Source organism: Haliotis rufescens, unplaced genomic scaffold, assembly GCF_023055435.1.
Source record: "Haliotis rufescens isolate VD_foot unplaced genomic scaffold, xgHalRufe1.0.p SCAF_17, whole genome shotgun sequence".
In the NCBI taxonomy this organism is placed as follows: Eukaryota; Metazoa; Mollusca; class Gastropoda; order Lepetellida; family Haliotidae; genus Haliotis; species Haliotis rufescens.
In genome coordinates, this window is record NW_025963857.1 from 23748449 (window position 1) to 23768849 (window position 20401).

The window sequence follows — 20401 nt, forward strand, 5'->3', positions numbered from 1 at the left end:
AAAACTGGTTATTCACGGATAACTAGAAAAAGAGGTATAATAGACCCTAACCAAAACGTTTTAGCTCAGTGATACCAGAGTAAGTCAGTACAAGACTGAATTTAACCCATAAGTACTTATTAGCGTAGGAAAGTTTTGACCTGATCACAATGTAACAAAGCGACCCATAACGGTCTGGAGATTCCTGGTGATGGCCATATTTGAAAACGAAAAGGCTTATAAACAATACGCGCGGACGTCGAAGAAAACAACCTCTCCTTGCTCGCCCGGAGAAGGGTAAAACTGGGGACAGCTAACAGAATGTTTTTTTTCTTAAATACGGCAACTATCTAACAAACCAATAGGGGTGATGGGGGTACCATAACAAAAGGCCGAACATAAGCTACCCATAGGTACTCTTAACGATTTACAACCAGATATGTACACTTAATAAGGAGGCGTAAATAATGAGAAATATCTACATAGTATATAAATCCGCAACTGCGCGAAGATGAAAGTTACTAAAATATTTTCCATACATGAATAGGCTTGTATTCATATATGAGATAACATATATCAAATCAATACATGATACAAGTATGAGATTAAACTGCTAGAGAATAAACTTTATGGACCAGAAATTCTCAAACAATACGGTAATGAACATAAACACACCGAACTATGCCGGACTAACACCCGAATGCTCGACAACGTGAGTTTTGAGCCGCTATGGTCTTTGACCGTGATGGACTTTGTTTCACGACGGCTCTGATGACCCGAGGAGTGTCAGGCCGAACTATTGTAGTCACACAATTGGCAACGTTACCCTGGTGTTAATGAGTGTGGGTGAATTGTGTATAAGTCTGCTTTGAACATTATTCCAGTTATATCACGGTGTGTCAATTTAATATGGGAGGAAAGCCCTAAGAGATACAGGTTTGAGACATTTATCACTTTTATTGTCACCCAAACTATTTCGTCGCGAACAACAAAATGAGGTTCCCAGAAGCCCCGCTGGGTTTCACTCAATTATGGGTGCTGATGTCCCTCAAGTGGATGAGTGAGTGAGTGAGCTGGCTTTAACGTGGCTTTTAACATTATTCCAGTCATGTAACGTAGTGTCAGCTTGATGTGGGAGGACAGACTGAAGTGATGAAGGTCTCAGACGTTTCTTAGTTTTCTAATAGATGATGCCCATGTCATCTAAATGTATGAGCATGCTATAAGCAAGGTTAGTAGTTCGGCGTGCATGCATTCCAAGAGTAATTTTACACCAGAATTTCAAACATCTAATGTTGGAGTTGATATATATATATATATATATAGAGAGAGAGAGAGAGAGAGAGAGAGAGAGAGAGAGAGAGAGAGAGAGAGAGAGAGAGAGAGAGAGAGAGAATAATGTTTATTACAGTGTCACATGTTATATACACTTCATAGTAAAACACGTACATGAACAGTAAAATATAACATCCGACCAGGTATGGCCTACGAGACACTAGACATAAAAGCAAATTATAACGTCATGATCTGGGTAAGGTAAAATATGACATATACTAACACAATGTTTAAAATTAAGGTTGGGTTATGAACACGCACGCACGCACGCACACTCACACTCACACGCCAAATTACTTATAAAGTCACGCACACGATCATACACAAACACGTAGGTACACACACACACACCCCACACCATACCATGCACACACACACGCACACAAACACACAAACACACGCACTCACACATACATACCCTACGTACATTATAACCCACACACACACACACACACACACGCTCTCACGCCCCCCACACACACACACACGAACTACGCACACACGTACACATATACCATACGTAGATTATACGCCCACCCACCCCACCGCCACCCCTCTGAAAACCAGGCAGTTTCATCCACTTGAAATAATTTTTGCTTAATGAGAGTGAACTGGCCACGTGTCATCGAATGGACATCGATCAAGTCGACGACGTTTAAGTTTCTAGCTAGCTTGTAAACGGGTATCTGCCACATCATTTCTAGTAAATCTGGAAACTATTAGCCATAATTTTATATACGATGCACTAATAAAGCATACTTTCCTACAGTAGTATGATAAATACCGATATGCCAATAGTATTATCACAGTTGGTGTGTGTACCAAGGTAAACCAAAGATATGAGAGACCCAGACAGTTAACATTAATAGCAATGTGGAATGCATTACTCCCACCTATCTGATAATTATATAGGCATTTGCATTAGGCACACGTACTTAAATTCCCATGTTATTTGAATTAAAACCAAATGTTATTAACATACGCTAAATATCATTATGATAGATTAATAGAACTTGTACATTCAAATACATTGAACATGTACTGTACAAGTTATCACAATAAGGAAGTCGGTCAATAAATGTATTGCATTCGTTTGTAATTCATTTATGTACATCAATTGTGTACATCATATACATGACGGGTTATAAAATAAGACGCCACCCTTATATGAATAGACCCGTGAAGATCCGGGGTAGAATAGGTTTTCAGCAAACCATGCTTGCCGTAAAATCCGACTATGCTTGTCGTAAAAGGCGACTAACGGGATCTGGTGGTCAGGCTCGCTGACTTGATTGATGCATGTCATCGATCCCAATTGCGTGGATCAATGTCCATGATGTCAATCACTGGGTTGTCTGGTCTCGATTATTTACAGACCACCGTCCTATAGCTGGACTATTGCTGAGTGCGACGTAAAGCAACAAACCAACCAACCAACCTCAGTGCATCCAAATAGTTACGGACATCTTCACATACCCTTTTCACTATCTGTCTGGGGGCGGTCGGGTAGCCTAGTGGTTAAAGCGTTCGCTCGTCACGCCGAAGACCCGGGTTCGAATCCCGACATGGGTACAATGTGTGAAGCCCATTTCTGGTGTCCCCCGCCGTGATATTGCTGGAATATTGCTAAAAGCGGCGTAAAACCATACTCACTCACTCACTCACTATCTGTCTGGTCACGTGCGCCAAGACAAATTTCATAACTGATAAGTTAGCTACCTGAATATCATGTTTTGCGTATTCAGACTAATATTTTAAGATTTTCCTTATTTTGCAGAGGTCTGTACCGTGATTGGTTGGTTGGTTGGTTTGTTGTTTAACGCCGCACTCAGCAATATTCCAGCTATATGACGGCGGTCTGTCAATAATCGAGTCTGGACCAGACAACCCAGTGATTGATATCATGAGCATCGATCCACGCAATTGGGATCGATGACATGCATCAACCAAGTCAGCGAGCCTGACCACCCGATCCCGTTGTGATTTCTTACACTGTTAGTGGTCATAATTTTCTTAAATGTTTGGAAACTTAAGATATTGCTTATTTAAGAGTTCATATCGCCGTTGGTGAAAAGCTTCACATTGGAATAAATAATGCAATTCATCTCCCATAGCGATAGATTCACAGAGTGGACACTGGCTGTCTTCCCTGGGAATGTTCAGCCATCGACCTGTTTCAACTGGTAATCCTTGGTTAGAAAGTTCTGACTTTAATTTTGAGAGCAGTAGATATTTCGCAAATGAAGGTTGATTCTTCAGGTAATACGACCTTTGGATTTCCGCTTGGGCTTTCTAGCTGCCGTGAGTCAATTTGCTCGTTAACGCAACCGAGCGTGACAAGAGACTGGGCTACCAGTCTGCAAGGACAGCTAGATAAGCTTACGCATTTTTGAAAACTGATTGGTTACCCGTGATCTATGAAGATTTCAACAAAGGGCGCATGGTAATTAATTTCTTCAGCCTAAACAAACAGACAAATAACGGCGAAAGCTCATCGGATGTCGTTATTTGGAAATACCCCTGATGGTTACAGTTTCATAATAAAAAAAGTATCCCTGAGTGAAAGCATTTGCGGATTTCGGATTGTGTGGATGATACAATTACTACACCCTTGTTGTCATCCACATTTTCTGGTATAACCCTACACTTGTGTATTTGTCGTAATTCACTTGCTGCTCAGTTAATGAATTTATAACATGTATACTTAGTTGTAGCACCACTCAGATTATAAAGGTTCAAATTTGGTCTTTCTTGTACCTGGGGTAATTATTCAATCTAAATCCAGGTTTGAAGTGAGGTGGAATGTGAGTTATGTGATACGCACGTGGCAGCCCAGCAAGAGATGTATGGTCAGTTGCTTTAGTTTTTTTGTAAATCAACTGATCATTCCCAGACATCAAAGGATCAACAGGAAATACGTTGATTGATTAATTACTGTTATCTTGCACAGTGGATATGTCAAAAGTAAGTGTTTACATGTGAAGGTAGGTTTACTAAACCTAGGCAATACACTCATATCATGGCGTGAAGTACAGATGTAAAAACAACATACTTTGTTCAAAGGGTAACCGATAATACACTGACTGGTTGTTCATTGTTATCTGACTCAATGTATGTTTTTAAGAACCGAGGACATTATAAAAATAGTTGTCACGTGGGCTTTCTCAGCTAACTTGGCAGCTATGTGAAACAATTGAAACAAACTAAGTGATCAGTTAAGAAACAAACACGGGTTATAATATTCGATACATTTAAATAACGTTTAAAACGATATTTTTAAATATTTTAATATATTTCATATATATTCCAAATATTGTTTCCAAATAATTATTATTAAAGTATTTGATTCTCACATAGACATTTGACATCGAATTAGTATTTTTGTACAGCTGCAGACGCAATGGATATTGTTCCTTTATGTTGATATTCCCGGATACATTATAACTTTGGTAGGTTGTAATAATTATATTTGCATTTTGTTGTCATTCATTCGCTGCAGCTTTGAACAGAATCATTCTTGTTCCTTTCCGTTTGGTTGGGAAGTTTTTCGATGCGCGATAGCCGTTGTTTTCACAAGTATTTTCTTTTGTAAGCGTGTATATGTTACAGTCAATGTGTAAAATATGATTCACTCAGGCAATTTATTAAATATCTAAATGTTTCAGTCATTTTACAAATTGACTGAATAATCCATCCATTTATTTAACCGACAGACTAAAAATGATAAAGACGATCAAAAGAGCTTAAACACATCACAATATATTAATTATGCTAAGAAATGAAGCCCAACAATACAGAACTGTACTTGGTGATGATATTAAACATAAACAAATATTTGGAATTCGTTATCATATTAATAAAGATGGACATATTTTTCAGTTAATTTGTAAAATAAACTGAATATTTAGGCGTTTAATAAATTTCCTTAGTGAAATATGTTTACATTTTGAATGTAAACATATACACACTGTAAAATAAGCAATGTTCAGATGAAATATTTACTTTGTGTTGCAAGTCAAAATAGTGTACACAAAGATCGCACAATTACCAAGCAAGTGACTTACCAAAACTGCATCACCATTACCGATGCTCCCCACAAATACACCTACATTTCCAAAACTGTATTTCATTTTTGTTGATCAATGTGACAATACGTCCTTCTACTTTCAATAAAAATGCGCTTACGAATGGCGAGCACAGGTCGCGAACAAGTCTAGATTTCTGCTATATAAACCGGGTACCCACTGGGAAAATACAGTAATGCACAGGTAACAACTACTCCCGCGGAATTGCTTTAGATCAGTGCTCCTTTGTACGTTGAAGTACTATATATTGTGAATGCCAAAATGATGTATCAAGGATCAAGTAGAAGATACATTGACCGTAGCGCTGGGAGTTTATTCAACAGACCCGTGAAAATAACACTGCTGTTTCTTACTATTTATTTTAGATGACGCAGTCAAAGCTCACTTCTCCTGGCGGCCATTATCGAACGGCCAGCTAAAACACAACCCCGCGCTTACGTCTACAGGTCTCTTCCTGTAGTACGGTAATCAGTATTCTCTCCCTCAAGTGTATCCTCAATGATATAACCCACCCTCATTAATTACATGCTGGTATTTCCCAGCCTCACGGCTATGGAGCTGAGATAAAGAGTCCAAGTCATCATAAAGTAATTAGGGTCCAATAAAAACAAGGCGCCGCCAAACCTCATACATATTATCACTGAAAGTCGTACTACAGACGGTTAATGTCAAATCACAATAAAAGCATTTCAATTGCAATAACATGTTCCAGGACCATGTATTCTCTTAACACCATCGGATTTAGAAGCAATGGTCGTATAAAACAAGACAGATCTATTTAAACACAACAGTATTCATGTTATTCCCACAAAATCACATAAAGAAAGGAGACATTAGCAAATACATGTGTATTATCATTTTTCGTCAGGATAACAAAATTTTCTCTCCTTGTTACCACCTCCAGGTTCAGCTTAAGACGGGTCCTCCTTTGGTCAAAAGTTTGTTCCCCCTCTAATGAGTGTGTCACGCGTTGCACACGAGTGGCGGACGGGGTGCACACCCGTGTGCAACGCGTTGCACACGGGTATCACACGCGTGACCAACCCGATGCACACTGGTTGCGTAACGCGTTGCCCATGCGTGTAAGGGGAATGAACTTCTAGGCAGTGTATACGTGACCCGTTGACATGTTGCTGGTTTGGTTGGTTTGTTGTTTAACGCCGCGTTCAGAAATATTACAGCTAACTAACGGGTCTGTAAATACTCGAGTCTGGACCAGACAATCCAGTGATTAATATCATGCGCATCGATCCACCCAATTGGGATCGATGACATGCATCAACCAAGTCAGCGAGCCTGACCACCCGATCCCGTTAGTCGCCTCTTACGAAAGCATAGTCGCCTTTTACTTCAAGCATGGGTTGCTGAAGACCTATTCTACCCCGGATCTTCACGGGTTGCCATACTGCTGGAATACCTCCTGGTACTCATGTATATCCATATCTACTAACTGAAACCAAACGCAGCATGACAAACAGTTTTAACAAAGGAGTATGATGTCTGAAATGTTTAGTTCCGTGCGCAACAACAACAACACAGTGTACAACATGTACAACACTCAAGCGAAAATAACTGTAAAATGGTTAACGATAAACGTGTGTGTAAACATTGAGCGTTAACTTATGATAATTGTTATATGGCAACTGTAGTACATGTATTGTTTCTATTGAGATTCAGTAGAAGTTCATTGCATTGTATTTGGACAATGATTAGTTGTCAGGAATGTTGTACTTTTTAATGTAAGCAGTGGTGAAGAAGATATTATATGTAGATGCTCGAATCGTCTGTTAACTCGATTGTATAATATCTGTTGTAGCTCTATGCATAACTATACATTATGGAATGCAAAGATAATTTAACCATCTGATTTGGTTTAATAAAATGTTTGTAAATGTCTCTCGTTTTCATGAAATTCAATCAGTTCTGTCTCATAATGGTAAAAGCTGTAAAAGTGAATGTGGTTGGTTTTTTTAAGAAAAAAGTAGTTCCGGTGTGACCGAGGTCACGGTTATCAAATTAGTTCGAGTACCTCACCATCTGTATGTTCACAACGCGGGAAATAATTACAGGTTATTATATGGCAGTTTTCATACCCCATACCCCATATCAACCCGAGACTCCAATATCAGTCCGAGGACCGAAGACCAGATCGGGTCGAGGGTTGATATGGAGTACGATATGAAAACTGCCATATATAGCCTTTTTATCATGTACCATGACATCAAATTGTAAAATGTAATCATTCATCAAACATCGCTAACTTCCGTGCATGTCCGTATAAACAGCCGAAGACCTGGGTTCGATTCCCGACATGGGTACAATGTGTGAAACCCATTTCTGGTGTCCCCCGCCGTGATATTGCTGGAATATTGCTAAAAGCGACGTAAAACCCTACTCACTCACTCACTCCGTATAAACATGTTCACCTTGTTTGGAAGACACGGGAAAGCTAGCCGAGCAGACGACGCACCAAGGGACGTAACTCTAATTTCTTTCCGATCAGACTGACATCAATCGCCCATTCGAAATGCTTTGACAAGCCATATCAGCCCGGGAGTGGGTATAATACGGGTCTGGTCATTTCCGCCACCCACCCGCTACGCCCACCCCTGTGATATGACCGTCTCCATGTTGGCTCTATCAAACGTGTAAAATACCTCATGTCATTGATGGGTATACGATAAATGCATTTATAGCACCCGAGTCAGGAAATTGGCTTAAAGATAAACCTCTACACCATATTTTCTTTTTGTCTACAATTCTGAGTTGTAGACTTTGGATTGTATATTTGATAACGTTGTGTGAGTGCGTATGTTATCGTGTGTCTCATCGCCCACAGTCGCCATGGCGCAGTGATATGTTATCGTACTTATGTGGCAACAAGATAAATATAACCCAGTGAAGGGAATAATACAAGGTATCTACATGTACATCAGGACCACTGCATAATGACTCCGCTGTATCTATGTTTGGCTGTTGCAACGCTCTTTTTGGCGAGTTCTGATGCCTATTCTCCTCATATTTGTGAGTATCTTAGAGTTTAAATATGTTTAGGTGCACGATATAAACATACCTTGTCCATCACGTGATTGTCTGGTTAGTTTACATGCCGCCATGATTTCTCGAACTGTACAAAACATGGATATCAAAGGTCACAGTGCCGAACAAGTCACCGAAATCGATCTCCATCCTCTATATATTCAAACATCTTTCGGTGTACTTGCTGTAACCCTGCCTAGCCTGGTGTCTCAGTGGGTTCGCTCTATAAAATGGCATTAGTCTGGACACAGTAAACTACGGTTATAACGAACTAACGGATATAACGAACTAACTTTTTAGTCCCGACTAATTGCTGTAGTTATACTGTATATACGCTTATAACGAATTACGGTTATAACGAACTAAAATTAGTAGTCCCTTTGAGTTCGTTATAACCGTAGTATACTGTAGTACAAACAGGCACACACACACACACACACACACTTGAGACGTTAGGACCCATTTCACCTCACCCCGTAGGGCAGGACTTGCCTACCCTTTTCACGAACACCTGGTGTCATCACTGATTTTCAGTGATCCATTCATATAATATTCACAACGTTTTTGCCGGTCACCCTCAGTAGTATATGTTTAATCGGATAATCAAGACAGGTTGTTCTCTGGCATTTTTTTTTTTTTTTTAAATAATTGCTCGGAATTGCTATCTTGAATGTTAAACATTCATTTATGAAGTTGATGTTTCAATTACCAAATCAATAAAATTTTACTGTATAAGGAGGCACTTAACTTTAGACACAGTAAACTGATATGCTATCATGTGTTCCCAAGCTTGTCTACCAAATAGGGGCGGTCGGGTAGCCTAGTGGTTAAAGCGTTCGCTCGTCACGCTGAAGACCCGGGTTCGAATCCCGACATGGGTACAATGTGTGAAGCCCATATGTGGTGTCCCCCGCCGTGATATTGCTGGAATATTGCTAAAAGCGGCGTAAAACCAAACTCACTCACTCACTACCAAATAGGCGTTGGAAACACTGCACGCAAACACTTCACAACATTTGATTCTGATGTGTTGAATTTGTATACATGCTATTTCAAATGTACTGACAGTAAAGCTTATTTCTCTATATTTTTCTTTGTTCCCTTATTAGTGTCCATCAATATGTGTACACCATATACATGACGGGTTATAAAATAAGACGCCACCCTTATATGAATAGACCCGTGACGATCCGGGGTAGAATAGGTCTTCAGCAACCCATGCTTGCCGTAAAAGGTGACTATGCTTGTCGTAAGAGGCGACTAACGGGATCGGGTGGTCAGGCTCACTAACTTGGTTGATGCATGTCATTGTATCCCAATTGCTTTTATGGCAAGCATGCAGGAGTTGCTGAAGACCTATTTTACCCCAAATCTTCGAGGGTGTACACTGGTTGTAAGCGTGGACTTCATGGATAAGGTGGTCTGGGTCGGTGACTTGGTTAATGGTACGTCAACGTACTCCGACGGCGTGGATCGTTGTTCATAATATCAATCACTGGATTATCTGGCCCAGACTCGATTATTTGCAGGCCGCTGGAATTTTGCTGAACGCGGCGAACAAGGTCAGTAATTGGTGAACAAAGTATCTGAGAATGGCGTATTATTGATAAAGCGTCCGATCCAATATCCTATGACAGTACGATAGGTTCACGTGTTTTTCCAAGTGAGCAATTACCTTGCCTTTGCATGTGTCTGTGACGGGTGTCACCGGTGGGGCAAGATACGCTAAGCTTATGCGAACACCTGGAATCATCACTGGAATCAATTTGATACTTATTCATAAACACATAATTTTGATACAGTCAGAATCGTACAACGGACTCTGCTTGTTCGAGAGATTCTTATGATAATAGAAAGGGCTTTGTCGTTCTTACTCACATAATATCGACGTTGAGAGTAAAGTCAGCTCCGTGTAACAAAGGAAATATAAAGTAAATGAAGGATTATAGATGAAGTATCATCTTATATGTTTGTACAGTAAACTACGTCTATAACAAACACGCTTATAACGAAGTGACGGATATAACGAACTTAGTTTTTAGTCCCGACCATTTGTTGTAGATATGCTGTATGTATGCTTATAACGAACTACGGTTATAACGAACTAAAATTAGTGGTTCCCTTGAGTTCGTTATAACCGTAGTTTACTGTATATATTACCAGATTATATGGACGTGCAGTGCGGGTCGAGAAAAGGTTTCACTAAGGATGTGAGACTGCAGTTGACGTACTCTCCCAACACCCCCCTTATCCACAAGTCGCCATGCTACATGATGATGGAGACGGATACAGAAGGCGACCAGCTGCTTGTCCGGATCAGAAATCTACACACATCACCGTCTATCAACTGCAGTAAAAACAGTTTGAAAATAATAGCTCCTGATGAACACACAGTGTTAAACGGTTAGTGCTGATTCTATACAAATCAACGTTTGCAAAAGCGACATTGATGTAGTTGTGCTTCATACGATCATATTGGCTGTAATCACATCATATTCGTATGATGATTGTTTGTTGTTTAACGCCGCACTCAGCAGTATTGCAGCTGTATGACGGCGGTCCGTAAATAATCAAATCAGGACCAGACAATCCAGTGATTGACATCATGATCATCGATCCACGCAATTGGGATACGAAGCATCAATCAAGACAGCGAAGCTGACCACCCGATCCTGTGTTGCCTCTGACGACAATTATGGGTTGCTGAAGACCCGATTCTAACCCGAATCTTCACGGGTCAATAATCGCGATGAAATTCAGCGATGTCGTATTAAGACCGGATCTGGGGGGGACCAAGAGTGCTGTTAGTTGCCGGTATGCTGCAGTCAATCTGGTTATTGTCATGAGGTCACAGCTGACAATCGCTGTATCCTGGATGTGAAAACACGCGAGAGCGCGCGTCGATTAGGAAGATTTTATGCGTGCATTAATCATGATTTGCATGGACTGCAAAATGCACGGATATCAAAGGTCACACTGCCAGAAAGCTATGCAAAACAGGTGGCCACAATCCATTGCCACCCTCTGTACATTGAAACAGCTTTCAGCTTGGACAAATACTACACATGGTGGCCATCTTGTCGTCCATGGCGGGAGTATTGCTGTGCGACGTCATGAGACACCAAACAATTATTTTTATGCAGATTGAGTGGGTGCCGGGTGCTACCGGTGAGGCAGGACATGCGTACTCTTTTGGCGAACACCTGGTGTCACCACTGATTTTCAGTGATCCATTTTTTAAGTTTCACTGCTATTTAGACCTTTACGCCCAGTGGAATTTGTTGTTCCCCGGCGTTACAGCAGAAAGCAATTGGCTCACATTAACATTACAATAGGAGAGCATCACCACTATGAGTTCCAAGTTAAAACATGTCATTTTACAACAACAAACAAAATACGACCCGTGAAGACCCGGGCAGAGAATAGGTCTTCAGCAACCCATGTTTGCCGTAAAAGGCGACTATGCTTGTAAGAGGCGACTAACGGAATCGGGTGGTCAGACTCGCTGACTTGGTTGATGCATGTCATTGTATCCCAATCGCGTGGATCGATGCTCATGATGTCAATCAGATCTAGACTCGATTATTTTCAGACCGCCGCCATATAGGTGGAATATTGCTGAGTGCAGCCTTAAACAAGAAACAAACTAAAAGAATTACATCTCCACTTTCTACGATCTTTCAGTAATTATCGTAGCAAAATGGTAACAAGATTCAGAATTGGATAAGAACATGTCATCTATGTATTAATGTGTGATTGATGACAACCATTATAATTTACTGAATAGAAAATGCTATCAAATATGTATCACTATTATTTCCTGACAAATGCATGCTTTCAAGCATTGTATTGTCCTTTGACTGAAATTTACTCACAACTCTTCGTGAATTTCATATACCGATTGATGCAACAAGAGATCTGCAGTAAACAAGCACTTCCTGTTGACTCGTGAAAGGATGGTAACCAAGGCTACGCGAACATGCCAAAGTTGTGGCCACGTTTACTAGGGGTGTTGAGGATTTGTGGTGAGATCCTAGACCCGATTGTGTGTCAGGAGGGGGCACGGTAGGCCCAGTCGTCTAAGCATCCATTAGGCGTGTCAGAATCCTACGATCGTGGTTTAGGAATCCTGATTCGCCCTGATTATGTTTCTAGGCTAGTCAGCACCAAACCCGTGTTCGCAGGTTCCACAGAAATGGTAATAGTCTGAGACATGCATCACTTCGGTCTTTCATGCAACACCATGCAACACCTAAACACATTTTATAGTGCATCCTCTTTATACCAGGAGAGTACGGGGACTGCGGATCAACACCACCGACAAGGAGTTATCTGACCAATGGAAGTTCAGTCAGTTTCGTCTTCAGTACAGATGACACCACCCAGAATGGCCAGTTCGACATCCTCATTACGTCTTTTAATATATCTGATAATGGTACGTACATGTTTGAATTTCCATATAATTTCAACAAGATGAAATGATATTTAAGGAGGAGTTGGGTGCTTTTCTGTTAATCCGCACCAATCTGATTCAACAAACAAACGTATAGTCATCTGCGAAATAGGAAGTGTCATCGCTTTTCTTGCCAGTGATCCATTCATATACTTTGCGAGGCTATTTTGCTGTGTACGCCCAATGGATTACTAAGCGATTATTTCCAAATATTTTTAAATTTTACTTCTATTTCACATAGTTGACTTGATAACAATATTATAGGTCATGTTATTCAAACATATCGTATGGTTTTACTAAGTACAGGTCAACCAGGTGTGCATGTTATATATGACACAGAAAGACGCCTGATTTGAAGACCTCTCCGTGGTCTAGTGGTACAGCGTCCGCCCGGAGAGCGAAAGGTCCGGGGTTCGATCCCCGGCCGCGTCATACCAAAAGACGTTGAAAGATCGTACTTGTTGTTACCCTGTATGTCGCACGGCGTTAAGGGGCTCAAACAAGTTCTGGTCGGCTAAGAGTCAGTATACTGTGTCTGAGTGGGGTATTCATGTTAAACTGCGGCATGGTATCTCAGTGTGCTGGCACTATAAATCGACATCAGTTTGGAAAAGTACAAGCTGACACACACACACACACACACACACACACACACACACACAAAATAATAATGAGATCGAGCGAATCTTCTATTTGGATATATTATGTTCTGTACTTCGCATCTACGTTAATGCATTAAACCTCGACTCACGATGTTGAATCGCCCTGTAATGTATATCCAGGTGTGTGTTCAAGTGATCGCTTCCTTTGCGACAACAGCCGATGTGTGAGCAGCGACGTCACGTGCAACGGCTTCAACGACTGTGGCGACAACAGCGATGAACTCGACGGTTGTGGTTTAAGTGCTGCTGCCATTGCAGGCCTCGCCGTTGGGTCGTTTATTGGCTTCGTCATATGCTTTCTCGTAATCACCAGCAGAGTAAGAAGGAAGGGATTCAATAGAGGCCGTAAGGTAAACCTCTTCAGAGTGAGTGAGTTAGTGAGTTTGGTTTAACGCCGCTTCTAACACTATTACAGTTATATCACGGCGTGTCAGCTTAATTTGGGAGGAAAGCCCGAAGTGATGCAGGTCTCAGACGTTTACCACTTCGGTGAAACCCACGAGCACGGGTATGGTGCTGACAAACCTAGAAACATAATCGGGGCGAACCGGGATTCGAACCCACAATCATAGGTTTCTGGCGTGCCCAAGGGACGCAACTCTGCACAGCGAATCGCGGGGCCTTAGAGATCTGGGCCACCCGTGCCTCCTCAGAGTGAGATAGTGAGGGTACGTTTGTGAGTGAGTGACCGAGTGAGGGTGGGTGGGTTTGTGAGTGAGTGAGTGAATGAGTGGGAGATCGAGTGGATTGATGGGTGGAATGGTGCTCGAGTGAAGGGTGGGATTTGAGTCAGTGGGAGAGGGTGTTTGGGTGCGTGGGCGTGAGTAAGTCAGGGAGTGGGTTGGAGGGTAATTTTAGTTTGGTTGTTTTTTTGTTGTTTAACGCCGCACTCAGCAATATTCCAGCTATATGACGGCGGTGTGTAAATAATCGAGTCTGGACCTGACAATCCAGTGATTGACATCATGAACATCGATCCACGCTATTGGGATCGATGACCTGCATCAACCAAGTCAGCGAGCCTGACCACCCGATCCCGTTAGTCGGGTAATTTAGTAGGTTGGTGATTTAGTTTGGATGGGTGAGCGAGTGAGGATGTTTGGGTGGGTGGATGGGTGAGTGAGTGAATGAGTTGGAGATCGAGTGGATGGATGGGTGTGAGGGTGAGTGGCTGGGTGAGTGAGTGAGGGGTGTCTTCAGCTATATCATCTAGTCTTAGCCAGGAAAACCAGTTATCGATATTATGGCAAAAGAACCCTACTGTCAGAGTTCGTACAGATACCTTCAACTACGTGTCACATTGTCTACAGGATACCCATTTTAGTTGCCTCTTACGATCATAACATTGAGGGGTTTTGGAGGGAGGGGGTCGTTGTGCAGGAAAGTGTTCATGGTGGAGAGGGGGTCGCTGTGCAGGGAAATGTCCATGGTGGTGGGGGAGGGGGGTCGCTGTGCAGGGAAGTGTTCATGGTGGGGGTGGGGGTCGCTGTACAGGGAAGTGTTCATGGCGGGTGGGGGAGGGGGGTCACTGTGCCAGAAAGTGTTCACGGTGGGTGGGGTGGGGGTCGCTGTGCAGGATAGTGTTCATGGTGGGTGGGGGAGGGGTTCGCTGTGCAGGGAAGTGTCCATGGTGGTGGGGGAGCGGGGTCGCTGTGCAGGAAAGTGCCCATGGTGGGTGGGGTGGGGGTCTCCGTGCAGGATAGTGTTCATGGCGGATGAGGGAGGGGGGTCGTTGTGCAGGAAAGTGCCCATGGTGGGTGGGTTGGGGAAGGGGGTTGTTGTGCAGGAAAGTGTCCATGGTGGGTGGGGGTAGGGGGTCGTTGTGCAGGAAAGTGTCCATGGTGGGTGGGGGTAGGGGGTCGTTGTGCAGGAAAGTGTCCATGGTGGGTGGGGGGAGGGGGGTCGTTGTGCAGGAAAGTGTCCATAGTTGGTAGGGAAGGGGGTCGTTGTGCAGGAAAGTGTCCATGGTGGGTGGGGGGAGGGTGGTCGCTGTGCAGGGAAGTGTTCATGGTGGGAGGGGGAGGGTGATCGCTGTGCAGGGAAGTGTTCATGGTGGTTGGGGTAGGGGGTCGCTGTGCAGAAAAGTGTTCATGGTGGTTGGGGTAGGGGGTCGCTGTGCAGAAAAGTGTTCATGGTGGTTGGGGTAGGGGGTCGCTGTGCAGAAAAGTGTTCATGGTGGTTGGGGTAGGGGGTCGCTGTGCAGGGAAGTGTTCATGGTGGTTGGGGTAGGGGGTCGCTGTGCAGAAAAGTGTTCATGGTGGGAGGGGGAGGGTGATCGCTGTGCAGGGAAGTGTTCATGGTGGTTGGGGTAGGGGGTCGCTGTGCAGAAAAGTGTTCATGCTGGTTGGGGTAGGGGGTCGCTGTGCAGAAAAGTGTTCATGGTGGTTGGGGTAGGGGGTCGCTGTGCAGAAAAGTGTTCATGGTGGTTGGGGTAGGGGGTCGCTGTGCAGAAAAGTGTTCATGGTGGTTGGGGTAGGGGGTCGCTGTGCAGAAAAGTGTTCATGGTGGTTGGGGTAGGGGGTCGCTGTGCAGGGAAGTGTTCATGGTGGTTGGGGAGGGGGTCGTTGTGCAGGGAAGTATCCATGGTGGTGGGGGGGGGGGGGGGGGATCGCTGTGCAGGGAAGTGTTCATGGTGGGTGGGGGGAGGGTGATCGCTGTGCAGGGAAGTGTTCATGGTGGTTGGGGTAGGGGGTCGCTGTGCAGAAAAGTGTTCATGGTGGTTGGGGTAGGGGGTCGCTGTGCAGAAAAGTGTTCATGGTGGTTGGGGTAGGGGGTCGCTGTGCAGAAAAGTGTTCATGGTGGTTGGGGTAGGGGGTCGCTGTGCAGGGAAGTGTTCATGGTGGTTGGGGAGGGGGTCGTTGTGCAGGGAAGTATCCATGGTGGTGGGTAGAGGGGGTCGTTGTGCAGGAAAGTATTCATGGTGGTGGGGGGGGGGGGGGGATCGCTGTGCAGGGAAGTGTTCATGGTGGGTGGGGGGAGGGTGATCGCTGTGCAGGGAAGTGTTCATGGTGGGAGGGGGAGGGTGATCGCTGTGCAGGGAAGTGTTCATGGTGGTTGGGGTAGGGGGTCGCTGTGCAGAAAAGTGTTCATGGTGGTTGGGGTAGGGGGTCGCTGTGCAGAAAAGTGTTCATGGTGGTTGGGGTAGGGGGTCGCTGTGCAGAAAAGTGTTCATGGTGGTTGGGGTAGGGGGTCGCTGTGCAGGGAAGTGTTCATGGTGGTTGGGGTAGGGGGTCGTTGTGCAGGGAAGTATCCATGGTGGTGGGTAGAGGGGGTCGTTGTGCAGGAAAGTATTCATGGTGGGGGGGGGGGGGGGGGGGGTGATCGCTGTGCAGGGAAGTGTTCATGTTGGGAGGGGGAGGGTGATCGCTGTGCAGGGAAGTGTTCATGGTGGTTGGGGTAGGGTGATCGCTGTGCAGGGAAGTGTTCATGTTGGGAGGGGGAGGGTGATCGCTGTGCAGGGAAGCGTTCATGGTGGTTGGGGTAGGGGGTCGCTGTGCAGAAAAGTGTTCATGGTGGTTGGGGTAGGGGGTCGCTGTGCAGAAAAGTGTTCATGGTGGTTGGGGTAGGGGGTCGCTGTGCAGAAAAGTGTTCATGGTGGTTGGGGTAGGGGGTTGCTGTGCAGGGAAGTGTTCATGGTGGTTGGGGAGGGGGTCGTTGTGCAGGGAAGTATCCATGGTGGTGGGTAGAGGGGGTCGTTGTGCAGGAAAGTATTCATGGTGGGGGGGGGGGGGATCGCTGTGCAGGGAAGTGTTCATGGTGGGTGGGGGGAGGGTGATCGCTGTGCAGGGAAGTGTTCATGGTGGGAGGGGGAGGGTGATCGCTGTGCAGGGAAGTGTTCATGGTGGTTGGGGTAGGGGGTCGCTGTGCAGAAAAGTGTTCATGGTGGTTGGGGTAGGGGGTCGCTGTGCAGGGAAGTGTTCATGGTGGTTGGGGAGGGGGTCGTTGTGCAGGGAAGTATCCATGGTGGTGGGTAGAGGGGGTCGTTGTGCAGGAAAGTATTCATGGTGGGGGGGGGGGGGGATCGCTGTGCAGGGAAGTGTTCATGGTGGGTGGGGGGAGGGTGATCGCTGTGCAGGGAAGTGTTCATGGTGGGAGGGGGAGGGTGATCGCTGTGCAGGGAAGTGTTCATGGTGGTTGGGGTAGGGGGTCGCTGTGCAGAAAAGTGTTCATGGTGGTTGGGGTAGGGGGTCGCTGTGCAGAAAAGTGTTCATGGTGGTTGGGGTAGGGGGTCGCTGTGCAGAAAAGTGTTCATGGTGGTTGGGGTAGGGGGTCGCTGTGCAGGGAAGTGTTCATGGTGGTTGGGGAGGGGGTCGTTGTGCAGGGAAGTATCCATGGTGGTGGGTAGAGGGGGTCGTTGTGCAGGAAAGTATTCATGGTGGGGGGGGGTGATCGCTGTGCAGGGAAGTGTTCATGGTGGTTGGGGTAGGGTGATCGCTGTGCAGGGAAGTGTTCATGTTGGGAGGGGGAGGGTGATCGCTGTGCAGGGAAGTGTTCATGGTGGTTGGGGTAGGGGGTCGCTGTGCAGAAAAGTGTTCATGGTGGTTGGGGTAGGGGGTCGCTGTGCAGAAAAGTGTTCATGGTGGTTGGGGTAGGGGGTCGCTGTGCAGAAAAGTGTTCATGGTGGTTGGGGTAGGGGGTCGCTGTGCAGAAAAGTGTTCATGGTGGTTGGGGTAGGGGGTCGCTGTGCAGGGAAGTGTTCATGGTGGTTGGGGAGGGGGTCGTTGTGCAGGGAAGTATCCATGGTGGTGGGTAGAGGGGGTCGTTGTGCAGGAAAGTGTTCATGGTGGTGGTGGTGTGTGTGTGTGTGGGGGGGGGGGGGGGGGGGGATCGCTGTGCAGGGATATGTTCAGGATCGCAACCTGACCGGTTAATAATACTGATCAAACGTTCGTTCCACAAAGGGTGCAAAACTTAATTGAATTAGAATTAAGTTTCAAATAAAAATTAAAATAGGATTTTATTAGACATTTTAAAACACTGTGTCGTCCTTGACAACTCACGGCCGTTAGGGCAGGACATACGTACCCTTTTCGCGAACATCTAGTGTCATCACTGAATTTTCAGTGATCCACTCATATAATTGTCAAGCCTATTTTGCCTTTTACGTCCAATGGAATCTGTTATTATACTCGAGACTGATTATTCTCTGGCGTTGACGTATTGTATATATGTAACAATGTTCAAAGGCTCCCTACATATGTAAAGCCCGTGAAGATCCGGGTTGGGATAGGTCTTCGGCAACCAATTCCTGTCGTGCAAGGCGACTATGCTTGTCGGAAGAGGCGATTAACGGGATCGGTTGGTCAGGCTTGCTAACTTGGTTGATGGATGTCATCGTTTCTGAAATGCGAAGATCGATGCTCATGATGTCAATCACTGTATTGTCTGGTCCAGACTTGATTTTTACAGAACGCCGCCATAAAGCTGGAACAATGCTTTTACACACCAAATAATCAAGCAACTATATATGTAAGCTCATGTAGCTTCATACTTCAACTATTTCACACAATCACAATTGCAGATCAGAACACCAACAGATGTTCAGAGCAAGCCTCGATACGGGAGTATATTTGGTAGACGAAAACAGCACACCTATCGAGCCCCAATCGCTCGCAGTTTACCATGACCTGTTTGGTACCAGAACGAATGGCCAAATCTGGAAGCGGTCAACAGCCGACTGTGGACAGAAAGAACACCAAACAATGAGGACATTCAACATAGCCAGCTTCGTCATTACATTGCTATCTTTGTAATTACTCCTATCTCATTGGCTTCGTCATTACATTGCTAACTTTGTACGTTAATCCTATCTCATTGGCTTCGTCATTACATTGCTATCTTTGTACGTTAATCCTATCTCATTGGCTTCGTCATTACATTGTTGTCTTTGTACATTAATCCTATCTCATTGGCTCCGTCATTACATTGCTATCTTTGTAATTACTCCTATCTCATTGGCTTCATCATTACATTGCTATCTTTGTACAATAATCCTATCTCATTGGCTTCGTCATTACATTGTTGTCTTTGTACATTAATCCTATCTCATTGGCTCCGTCATTACATTGCTATCTTTGTAATTACTCCTATCTCATTGGCTTCGTCATTACATTGCTATCTTTGTAATTACTCCTATCTCATTGGCTCCGTCATTACATTGCTATCTTTATCCTACCTTGTATTGTGTAAACATATAGTAGGTGAATTCACCCGAGGAAGGAGAAAGAAGGAGCTCTGAAACGCCAGGACAAAGAATAAAAGAAGTTGTTATCCATAAAAAGTGTCATGTCACGTTCTGGCTTTAGTTGGTTGTGAGATGTGGACTCCGAAACCTGTGTGTTTTGAGATCGGATCTGATGATCCGTCTGTGTAAATGTGACACCAATTTGGCCAATTTTCGTGTATGTATGCTAGTGTGGTGGTTTTAGCTATGTTTAGGTCGGTTTGTTTATTTATTGTGCTAGCTAGTGTTATGTTTATATTATCTCTTAAAATCCCAGAAATAAGCTTAAACTTACCCATCTCAAAATCAGAAATTAAAAGTGTCAACAAGCAAAAAATCACCAAAAAATGGCATAACTTATATGTAAACTCAAATAGCCAAATCAAAAAAGTTCTCAAAAAAAAACCTAACCAAACGAAACAATTCTACATCCGTCCAAAAAAATCGACAGAATAGTCACTTAACTCCAAACTCCATTGTGGTTGATTTAGGGGCGTTGTTTTATGCTTAATAGCGTTTAATGGGAATGAGTGTGGGTTTTGTGGGTGGGGGTAGGGTGTGGGGGGCCTAAAAAAACGTTAAGAGTCTGTCGTGGTAATCATATATACTTTCATTGTCAGCTTCC

The 20401-nt window shown here is 44.3% G+C and overlaps 1 protein-coding gene across 1 annotated transcript; it reads left to right on the forward strand.

Moving 5' to 3' along the window:
- Nucleotides 1–8265: 8265 nt before the first annotated feature.
- LOC124116349 (membrane frizzled-related protein-like) lies at nt 8266–19833 on the forward strand. Its single transcript, XM_046477653.2, has 5 exons — nt 8266–8423; nt 10602–10841; nt 12727–12873; nt 13674–13903; nt 19075–19833. The coding sequence occupies exons 1-5, from the start codon at nt 8348–8350 to the stop codon at nt 19177–19179; spliced, it is 798 nt and encodes a 265-aa protein (XP_046333609.2). The 5' UTR covers nt 8266–8347; the 3' UTR covers nt 19180–19833.
- Nucleotides 19834–20401: the final 568 nt, after the last annotated feature.